Source organism: Lactuca sativa, chromosome 2, assembly GCF_002870075.4.
Source record: "Lactuca sativa cultivar Salinas chromosome 2, Lsat_Salinas_v11, whole genome shotgun sequence".
NCBI classification, from domain to species: Eukaryota; Viridiplantae; Streptophyta; class Magnoliopsida; order Asterales; family Asteraceae; genus Lactuca; species Lactuca sativa.
Window position 1 is genome coordinate 51701298 of NC_056624.2, and position 11854 is coordinate 51713151.

Below are 11854 nucleotides of genomic sequence, written 5' to 3' on the forward strand. Positions count from 1 at the left end.
GTGCAATGAGTTGGTTAGAGGTATGAACATGCTACAGGATCAATGCAATGGACTGATATGCAAGAACAACATTTTGGTGGCAAATGTCAGAGCATTGAAGGATGATAATTTGAAGCTGAAAATGTACATATTTGGAAGTTGGTTTTTCTTTGTGATTGTATTCTTTTATATTTGGTTTGTGTAGGGGTATACTCTGAAGGGTGTTTTGGTCATTTTGTTGTAATTTTATGTGATCAAGTTTGTAGTGACTTATAATGATAATGATATATGTACAATTTTATGATGCAAGTGTAATGAATGTTTTACCAAAATGGTATGAATGTATAAGAATTAACATATGAATAGAAATGGTATGAATGTGTTACCAAAATATATATATTAGAACCAATTGTACATAACCAAAATGCACATTTCATTAAGATTTGTAATATAACAACCAAAGTTTCTAAACATAACAACCAAAGATTCTAAACATTACCAAAAGGGACACATTACCATACCTAAGATAACAACCAAGTTTTCATAACAACCAACCAAAAATTTTCAACAAAATATTGTAAACATAACAACCAAGTTTTCATAACCAACCAAAATCACAGAAAACTCCATGCATGCATGACACATTACTTGTTGGATTGATTCCCACCTTGCCCTTTACAGGTCCTAGAGTTGTGTCCCTTGTTCTTGCATTTGCTACAAGTAACATTGATATGCTTCCTTGATAGCTTCTGCACTCCATCATTTGTTGGTTTTTGGGAACCTCCTTCTTGTGCAACATTCACTCCATCACCTTGACTTCCCTTCTGCTTTTTGCTTAACCTTTCACCCTCACTTTGTCTTCTCTTTTTCTTAGGCCTTCCCACCTGAGTGCGATGTGGATGAGGGATTAGCTTTGTGGGACATTCACTTTTGGGCCACATGGATCTACCCTTAATTGGCTCCACCTTAAAAGAATAAGCCTTTTTCCATGTCTCTAGAAAATACACCTTGTGAACCCATTTGTAAATGTCAAGCTCAGCCTCTGGGTCTTTACTCATCTCATTCAGAGTTGCAATTGCATGTCTGCATGGAATTCCAATTAATTCCCATTTTCTGCAAGTGCATGTTTTGTTCCTAACATCAACCACATGTTGATCTTGCAAAGCTCCTGTGACTTGATACTTGTCTCCCCCATTCCACCTAGCAATGTATTGTGAAGCAACTGTTTTTTTTCTTGCAGTTAGGATGTCTGTTGCTGTGGGTGTTAGTGGACCTTTAGCCTTTTTCATTTCCTTCATGACATTGCATATCCTCTTCATTAGATACTCCCTTATGAATTCTAAACATCCAATGACAGGTTTATCCCTTCCTTTCTCTATCTTCCCATTAAACACTTCACACATATTTGATATCAACACATCAGAAACTGCTCTTCCTGTGTGTAAATTACCACTAAAAAACATTTAATACAATTCACATACAAGTAAAACAGTTCACTAAGTGAAAGACATAAGGACCAAATTGGAATATACAGATTTACCTGAAAAATGACTCCTTGCCCAATGTTTAGGAGGAATTTGCTTCAACCATTCGCATGCCTCCTTATCATACTGACTAAACTCCTTCATCAAATGTTCAAACTCAGGAATGGTGGTAGCTGATGCACACCTCCATAAGTGGTCCCTGTACTCTGTTTGCCTCCATCTTTTCCTCATATTGTCATGAATATGTCTGATACAATATCTATGCTCAGCATTGGGAAAAATTTGCTCAACTGCAGTATGTAAACCCTGCAAAAATTAATTGTCAATCATTAGAATTAACTTACAACCACACTTTAAATGACCAAATGTATAAAAACTACTTCCAACTTTACCTTTTGCCTGTTACTTATGAAAGTAAAATTTGAGTTTCTTCCAAGGTCCAAGTCATCCCCAAGGTTATCTAAAAACCATTTCCAGCTTTCTGTGTTTTCAGACTCAACAATCCCATATGCTAATGGGTAAATTCCATTATTGGAATCAAGACCAACTGCTGAAAGGACTTGCCCAGGGAATGGTCCTTTCATGAAGGCACCATCAAAACCTAATAAGTCCCTAAGGCATGCCTTGAACCCTTTTTTCAGTGGACCCAAGCACACATAAATTCTTCTAAACTGCCTAGTTGGGGAATCAGGGTTAGGCTCAGAACATACATCTATTTTCACTGTGGTGTCTGGGTTGGTGGCTTGAAGTTCGAGAACATAGTCCCTCAACAGTTCATACTGCTTTGTGTAGTCCCCAGTTATATGCTTTCTTGCCTTATCCTTTGCCCTGAACACCTTGTCCATACTAACACCTACTTGGTAGGTATTTTGAAAGTGATCTTGTATGGCTCTCAAAGGTATATCTGGATTCGCCTCAACTTGATCAAAGATTTTCTTGCTGATTAAAGAAGCAGTACAAGCCCTGAGTTTCCTTGTTTGCAAACATGTGTGAGTTTGGTTTAAGGTCCTTATCAACCAGTCGGATTCAGGATTTGACCTAGATGCATGAATGTACCAACCACATGTTACTTTTTGTGTCTTTAATTCTTTACCCTTTCTTTTTGAAGTGGTAGCTTGACTACCCACTTGGCCTTTATTGGTGACAGGTACAACACCTCTACACTATGCCCTAAGCCTTACATTGTCATTTTTTTTAAAGAAAAGATTCCTTCTTGATTCTAGTGCATGCAGATCAATTGCCTCCTTTAATTCTTTTTTACTATTAAATTTATCTCCAACTGAAAAAGATTGTTTATGTACTGCCCCAAGACTGCACCTTTTTTCTTTTCTCAAATTCTTGATAAGAGCTCTTCTCTCTCTATCTTGGTCGAATCCTTCATCCAAAGATTCAAATTCCTCATTGTTAATCACTTCCATATCTTCAGGTTCATGCCCATGAACAACATTTACACAAGAACCTTCCACATCACTTTCAACATTGAGAGTGAAGTCTCCCATGTCCACATCCACATCCTGTATATTGTTGTCAACATCCATTATGTCATCCATACGATCTCCATCTTCTATTTGTCTCTCATCTTCTTCATACTCTGGATCACTATTTTCAGATTCATCATACTCTTCAAAATTTGGATCACTTTCTTGAGATTCATCATCCTCTTCATACTCTTGATTACCCTCTTCATATTCTCCATCCCCTTCATACTCTGCATTATCATCATCACTCCCAATCAAATTTTCCATAAGGTTATCAAATAACTCATTCAATTGTTCATCAGCATTATTAACAGGGGGTGTTGTAGCCTTCTTCATCAATAGTTGATGCCTCTTGAACAACATTTGCAGCCTCCCTAACACCATCCATCTCATCAATATGAACACAAGTTGCTGCCTCCTGAACATTAGTTGAACCATCCTGATCATCATTCTTTTCCTTTGAAATGTGAACAAGCTCATCAATATAATCTAAATTAAGCCTCTTGCTACAAGAACTTTCACCTATTTTGGAATTCCCAACCCTACCCCTTCTATACTCTGGTGAGAAACTATCATTCTTACTCCCAAAAAGAATCAGAGACATGAACTCACCAATAGGCTCACCATTACCATGGTTTACATTTTTCATTGGAGAATCTACATGAACTTGACCCTCAACTTCAGCCCCTTGATCATCATTTTCTGGTAATTCCTCAATGACAACTTTACCCTTTGCATTTGGTGACATGAAGTAAGTCAATAAATTTGTCTTTCCATGCTCTGTGTACACCTCAATCAGCTTGTTATGTGCAATGTATTTAGAAAGGTTGATCACATCCTGATCATTCCCTAAAGCTCTAAGACCAAATTGAAAGTCACCATTGGGTATCCTAAAATGGTAGTATATAACTGGGGATTCATCAGCGAATTCAAAATTCCGTGGGTCTGGGTAACCTAGGTCAAGCATTATGGCATCAAGTTCATGCACAGAAAACTGATCAATGTCCACATAATCAACATAACGCACTTCACCTCCAATGTACTTTATATCAGGTAATTTAGTAAATTTCCCACCGTGATGAAGCTTAATACTAAACCATGTGGGTGCACCAGCTAAAAATCAAAATTGTACATATTAACAAAGTTAAAATTTTGCATTTTTTTGTTCTAAATCAATAAGAAAATGCAAAGTATAAAAGTTAAAGAAAACAGAGCAGCTTACCATATACAGTTGATACATCAACAACTTCGTGTTTTGGTCTGATATGCCACATTACGAACACCATTTCGTATTAAACGTATGCCCTTATATGTGTAGTGTCGATTATCTTGTTTGGATAAGCAACGAGGGTTTTTTGCAGGTTCAATGGAGCAGAAGCAAGGAGGGAGTTGGGGAGTTGACGAGTGTTGGGGAAAGTAAATGAGGGGTAAATGTCAATTAATCCAAAAAAACGTTTATGCAAAAATGGTCCCTGACATATGAAATGACGAAATTACCCTCATGTGTGAGGCACGTGAGGGGGCTTAACAGTTCCAATTTAACGGGAGTTAAGTCCAGGGACCAAAACCACATAGAAACCACTCCAAAAGGACTATGGTTCCAAAAAACTCGTGGTTTGGACTAAAACCCCAAAATTTTGCATACCACAGGGACCATTTTTGCAATTTTGTCAATCTAAAATTACGATTACAATTAAAAAAACATAATTTTAAACCTTAAATCATAACTAAAATACCATTCAAATTACTCCTAAAATCCTAATTAACCCAAATACTTTTTCCTAATTTGATCATTCATGGCTTGTAGCACCGCTAGATCTTGAGGCGTCAAACCTTCCTCACTACTCCGAAGAATTGACAATTGTTGTGTCATTAGTTCTCTATCTTTTTCTTCTTACTTCTCTCGTGCCTGACTTTCTAGGAACTCCAAATGACGACGTTTCAAGTCATTTTTTCTTTTATTAATAAATTGTGTTCGTCGATTTTCGCTCTCATTTCCGCCGCCTCTTTTGCTTTCACATCCACCTCCTCCGCATGTCTAGCAGCGCTCCTCGCTTTATCGCGTCCGGGCGATCATCGTGGGGGGATATCTCTTGGATATCATCCGGGATCTCATCGTCGGCGTCGTTTAGGTCGATGTTAATCCGTGTGTCCGACATGGCGACCGAGCTCGAATTGCGAGACCTTTTGGATTGAATCTCCGACAACGTAGGCGTTTTATTCCACTTTGGACCCGCTCGCAACAACTCCCATGATTTCAAACTCGAAAACATGTCTCATTTCGACCCGATATTGTTCTTTTGTAGATTTGAACAAATCAAAGTCATTGGTTTCGGTTTGCTGTTGCACCTCAAGACGATTGTAAATACCGTTGAATTTGCTGCACCGCTTGGTTATTTGGCTCCCTTTGCTGCTCAACATATCATTGTTGCGATACAAATTTTTCTTCAAATATCATGAAACTTGTCGCGCACCGCCCCCCAATAAGCTCATTTCTTCATTCCATTTCAGCGGAGTTCATCTTTTGAAGTAGCACACCAAGTTGCCGTCAAAGCGTATTCCTCCTTCGGTGTCCACCATTATGGAACGTCTGCATTTTCTGTTTCAACTGCTATCGATTTTCCTTTCCCCTTCCCTCTCTTACTACCTCTCGCTTCCACTTCAACCGATGGTTGTGTTGTAGGTGATGGTTGGTTGGTTGTTTGTTGCATCGAAGCAAAAGTAGGGAAAAGATTTTGTTGTAAATTTGGGTTTTGACCAATTAGATTTTGTTGAAGGTAAGGTGAGTTGGGAAATTGCAATGGTGGTGAAGTAGGATTGAAAATGATGCCTTGGTATAGGATTTTTGGTGATCCTTGAGACGATAAAAGGTTGAAATAATTTTCATAACTTGCAAATCCGAGAGACGAGGTTGTGTTTTGTTGTTTGTTTGGGTTTGATGATGGAGAGGGGATGTTTGGGTTTTGATCCATTTTTGGATTGAGAAGAAACTATACAATCTTTTATAAAATATAAGAGAAAGAGAGAAAGAAATATGTATACAATGAAATGAAAGTTATAATTATACAAGGTTTAAAGCTAATTTTTTTTTAACCTTTTGACCATTGTTAAAACGGTCCATTTATTCAAAATTACACGTTTTGCCAAGTTTTAATGAACACGGGAAATGACGCAACGAGAAGAAATTAGAATGGGGGTGGTGTTCCCCCCGTTACCCTGCTGTTAAGGCTAGTCCACATCGACAATAACGAGAATGCCATGACCCATACCACATCGTCTTATAGTGGTGGGTGCCACATCATCGCCACACTTCCTACCACTATGTAACATCTTGTATATTAAATAAATAAATAGATAAGGGTTAATATGAATAATAATCCTGAAGTAAATAATATTTAGCGGGGTGTCGGTGTTGAGGAGCCAATTGATACAATTTTAGAAGTTGGTAAATTATTGGGACTTAATTTGAAGAGATTTGTGAGGCTCAGGGGCTGTACAGTTACATATTCGAATATACTTTTTTGATTTCTATGTTCAAGAGGATTATACAGGTGAGTTTGGCGTGAAAAACCCACCATCGCTGCCAACCATGGTGGTTGCCGCCTCCTGCCGCTGCGTCACCACCACCAGCTGCCATATGGTGGTGGCTGTGTGTATTTGTTGTGATGTTATGAGTATGTCTTGTGGAATAGGACTTGTATTAGCATTTTTTGGTGGAGGGATTGAGGTAAAAACCACCAACACCACTGTGAGTTACCACTGACCACCACTACCTGAGGTGGTAGTGGGTGATGCTTGGCATAGTGAACCCTAATCATCCCAAATGCTTGATCTGGACTAGTTGGATGGTTATTGGGCTAGAAACCCTAATTAGGGTTTAGAAAACCCTAAATTTTGGTTTTGTTGGTTTGGGCCTATTGGGACCCGCGTTTGGACCAGTGGACTGAAGTTATGACTCATGTCGATTCCGTTGTATGATGGCTTAGTGGAAAAAATAGACTTAATGGGTTAAGTGAGAAACACTTAACCCTAATCGTCATTTTATGTGAAAACCCTAATTATGTTTGGGCCTTGAGTTGGGCCTTTCTATTGGGCTTTGGTGATTGGGCTATTGATGGACCATCCAAGAGCAATCATGTGGACTATAATATTTTGATGGGTTTTAGGGTAAGGCCTGTATGAGGGTTTGGGCCCAATTTGGAAAATTAGGCCATAGTTGGGCCATTATTGGACTTTTGTGGACCCATTTGGTATTGGGCCTGGGTAGGCCCATTGGGCTTGGGTTATTTATAGACTGGATTAGTGGACCATATTTAGACCTAATATGTGAAGGTTTGGTCTTAGATCCTAATGGGGTTAATTGTGGGTTTGGCTCAGTGTTAAAAGTCGGAGTACAACAACAACAACATTTATAGGATCTGTTCGCAATCCGAGGTGAGTCTTCTCATTATACTTACATGTGTGCTGATTTGTGTGTGACCAGAGGGTCTTATTCGTGTTATTGACTGGAGGGTCTTAATTGCACTATTGACCGGAAGGTCTTAGTACATTATTGACCAGAGGGTCTCAGTACATATAGACCGGAGGGTCTTAGTACATTATCGACCGGAGGGTCTTATTTGTTTATAATGTGTTATGTGTTAATCTTATGTGCTTAAAGTGAGATATGTGATATCATGCGTTCTGTCTTGTGATTTGTCTTGTGAATTATCATGTGCATTGTTGGGATAGGACCAGAGGGTCCACCCATGTTGTGGGATCGGAGGGTTCCAATGAGACACATTTAATGGAGGGTCGTATTTAAGCATAGCCATGACATGCTAATGAGATATGTGTGGTATTTTGGGGAACTCACTAAGCTTTGTGTTTACCGTGTTATGTGTTATGTGTTTCAAGTACTTCTTAGGATCACGGGAAGGCGCCGACTTGATTGTACATACGAGATGGAGTTGTGTTCGAGGATCCTGGATTTTATTCAATAATTATGAACACGTGTTTTTGATAATTGATATATTGAGATTTTGTGAGATGTGTTGATGATATTTATGTGATTTTAAGAATGAAAATTTTATATGAAAATTTACGGTGTTACAAGTTGGTATCAGAGCCTTGGTTTGAGGGATTCGGATGTGCTCTTGGGTATGTTTGAACTCAAACTAAGGATTTGAAAAAAAAAATTCTAAATAGAAATGAGTTTTATAAAACGAGTAAGAGTGTTAAAGAGAAAACGAGATGGAGCAGTGTATACAATCAGCCAAAGCCCGAACGGTGATTTTCCAAAATACCATTGTTTATTAATATTATGAGATATTAGAGTTTCATGCTAGAGGATAGGCTAGGTATTTCAGAAATTAGGGCTAGAGTTGTCTGATTCATGATGCCTTAGCCTAGGGGATGCCTTTTGAGTTATGAAAAGAACGAGTGGAGTGGTATGCCAGAGTAGTTTCATGTGTTGGTTACTCGATGCCTGAATGCTGCTTGCTTTGTGCTTTGTGGAACTCTTGAATGATGCGAGTCACTTATTAAGTGAATATGACGATATTCAGGAGGTAGATGGTTGGCATCACAAAGAGTTCTTCAGCAGCTGATAACAGAGAAGTGTGAGAACCTAGGGAGTAATTCTAGTCCGAGGAGTACGCTGTTTAGCGGTGAGTATTCGCTAAAGAGCGAACATGTAACGACCCAATTTTCATGTCCAAAAAATTTCGTTTTAAAACATTACTTTAGAAGACATTAATAATTAAAACATTGTTTGATCAAACCATGATACAATGTAAACCGTGGCTAAAAGTCAAATCATACAACCAATCAAAATATCAGAGTATAAATCCCAGAGAATCTCGTAAATGCGGAAACCAGAGAGTGTGTGTGTGACATGCTGCTACCGCGCCGGCTCCTTTCCCCTAGCTGAGGAGGTACCTGAAACCAAAACTGAAAACTATAAGCACAAAGCTTAGTGAGTTCCCCCACCGTACCACATACCAAATAATCTCATAACATACATATATTGTCAGACATATCTGGGTGCCCGACCTACCCCTTTGGCCCTCTCGACCGGACATTGCCTAGCATATTTGGGTGCTGGCCTCCCCTTCGGTCCTTTCGACCGGATGCTGCCTAGCATATCTAGGTGCTGGCCTCCCCTTCGGTCCTACCGACCGGATACTGCCTAGCATATCTGGGTGCTGGCCTCCCCTTCGTTCCTTTCGACCAGATACTGCCTAGCATATCTGGGTGCTGGCCTCCCCTTCAGTCCTACCGACCAGATACTTCGGGGACTATCTCCCCCTACTGTCACTAGCACATAGCATCATATCATACTAGCACAGGCAATACCTAGATGAATATCACAGAGACAAACATCTACAAATAACTCCTACCGGTGGGCCGGCATTGTGGCCGTAGACCCCCGCTACTGGAAGGTAACTCACCTCGAAGTAGCTGCTGATCTGATCGGGAACTAACTGCCTACTGTTGCTACTGCTGCTCCGGAAATCCTCCGGCTGCAATTCCCACAACATACTCAATCAAACACTGCTCACTGACCTTTAGGTAAAATGACCATTTTACCCCTGACCATGCCCTAAGTCAAAGTCAGAGTCAACTTTCAGTTGACCCGACTCGCTGAGTTGGCTTTCCAACTCACCGAGTCCCTACCCAAACGATTGCCCTGAATCCCGATCCTACTCGTCGAGTTAGGCGACGACTCGACGAGTTCACCTTCTAAACCGATATTCAAGTCCTTCATCCTACTCGCCTAGTTGTATGAACAACTCGTCGAGTTCATCTTCATCCAACGGAAACTTATGCTAAGACTCGCCGAGTTGTATGAACAACTCGCCGAGTCCATCTTCATCCGAAGAACACTTATGCTGCGACTCGCCGAGTTGTATGAACAACTCGCCGAGTCTGTTCTTGATCTAAGGAGATTGCCTTGAACTCACCGAGTCAGGGCATTGACTCGCCGAGTACCTCCATAGATGAGTTCAGTTTCCGACTCACTGAGTCACACCCCGTGACTCACTGCTCACTCGACACTACGAAAAGGGGACAAACTCGCAGACTCGCGAGCAGACTCGCCGAGTCGTTGCCATGCACCCACTAAATACACAGATTTGCTCGATTCCAATCCATGCCATTCACAGATCTGGACTTCTAGGACACGAATCACACGTAAAGTTTCCAACTTTACGTGTGGATATTCACCAATATGGATTTTAGGGCTCAAAATGTCTCAAAAGGGTAGATCCAGGGTGAACAAGCAACATGGGGCCATAAAGCTAACAGATCTGAGCTCCTGGAGCTCAATCTTGCCTAGATCTAGAGGCCAAACATCTTATTACGACATACAATGCACATACAAGCTTGGGGATTTGTCCAAGAAAGACCTAAATGAAGTACTAAGCATAGAATCATGGGGAAAACGGGTCATACCTCAAAGGAACTGCTGGAAGAACACAATAATGCCTGGATGGCTTCCCTTCTTCTGGATCTACTTCCTTCCTCCTTCAAAACCTTCAAAAGCACACAACAAAGCTTCAATTCTTCAAAGAACAAGCATAAACGGGGGTTGGGAGCTCTGGGGAGAGAATGGGGGCTGGCCTGGGGCGGATAAGTCGCTTAAATAGGGTGCAAACCCCTGAAACTTAGGGTTTCATCCAAAAGCTGTGACTCGCCGAGTCCAGGATATGGACTCGTCGAGTCGTCAACTTAAACGTGTCCCGGGTCCCGCATCCACTCGGCGAGTCGGACCTATGACTCGCCGAGTCCAAGGCTAAAAGAAAGGAAATACTCAAATAAGATTTACGTACCAGGAACCGGGTGCTACAAATCTCCCCCACTTATTTTAGACTTCGAAGTCTGCTGCTCGATCCTGAAATAGCTCGGGATAATGCTCCATCATCTCGTCCACCGGCTCCCAAGTCCATTCCGAACCCTTGCGGTGCTGCGATTGCACCTTCACTAGCTCCACCCTCTTGTTCCTCAAATCCTTCGACTTCCTGTCGAGGATTGCGACTGGGCGCTCAATGTAATTCAGGCTGTCATCAACCTGAATGTCCTCTAACGTCACAACCGCCGAATCGTCCATTAGGCACTTTCGCAGCTGGGAAACATGGAAAGTGTTGTGGATCTGGATGAGCTCGGCTGGCAGATCCAACCTATACGCCACCTTGCCCACCTGGGCTACAACCCTGAACGGTCCGATGAATCTCGGGACCAACTTGCCCCGCTTCCTGAATCGGATGACGCCTTTCCAAGGCGACACCTTCAGGAGAACCATATCCCCAACTTGAAATTCCAAGTCGGATCGACGCTTATCGGCGTAACTTTTCTGCCGACTCTGAGCAGTCTGAAGCCTGCTCCGGACCTGCTGAATCCTCTCGGTCGTCTTAAGCACCACTTCGGTGCTCCCCATGAATCTCTGGCCAACTTCACCCCAGCATATCGGGGTCCTGCACCTTCATCCGTACAACAACTCAAATGAAGGACGATCAATACTCGCGTGGTAGCTATTGTTGTATGAGAACTCGGCCAGGGGAAGATAGGTATCCCAGCTACCACCGAAGTCTAGCACGCACGCCCGCAGCATATCCTCCAGAGTCTGGATGGTCCGCTCGCTCTGACCATCCGTCTGTGGGTGAAAGGCAGTGCTGAAATGCAGATGAGTGCCCAACTCATCATGGAATCTCTTCCAAAATCTGGAAGTAAAACGCACATCCCTGTCCGAGATCACCGATACTGGCACCCCATGCCGTGCTACAATCTCCCTGATATAGATGTCGGCCAATTTCTCAGCCGATATGCTCTCCTGAATCGGGATAAAGTGAGCACTCTTGGTCAATCGATCCACAATGACCCAAATCGAATCCACTCCACGCGCGGTCCTGGGAAGTTTCGTGATAAAGTCCGTCG

General features: G+C 41.6%; 2 protein-coding genes across 2 annotated transcripts; both read right to left on the bottom strand.

Moving 5' to 3' along the window:
- Positions 1 to 623: 623 nt before the first annotated feature.
- LOC111898031 (uncharacterized) lies at positions 624 to 3208 on the bottom strand. Its single transcript, XM_052768820.1, has 4 exons — positions 2705 to 3208; positions 1856 to 2626; positions 1520 to 1769; positions 624 to 1414 (listed from the first exon to the last, which is right to left on the bottom strand). The coding sequence occupies exons 1-4, from the start codon at positions 3206 to 3208 to the stop codon at positions 624 to 626; spliced, it is 2316 nt and encodes a 771-aa protein (XP_052624780.1).
- Positions 3209 to 3248: 40 nt separating this feature from the next.
- LOC122196683 (uncharacterized) lies at positions 3249 to 4574 on the bottom strand. Its single transcript, XM_052768821.1, has 2 exons — positions 4164 to 4574; positions 3249 to 4054 (listed from the first exon to the last, which is right to left on the bottom strand). The coding sequence occupies exons 1-2, from the start codon at positions 4225 to 4227 to the stop codon at positions 3249 to 3251; spliced, it is 870 nt and encodes a 289-aa protein (XP_052624781.1). The 5' UTR covers positions 4228 to 4574.
- Positions 4575 to 11854: the final 7280 nt, after the last annotated feature.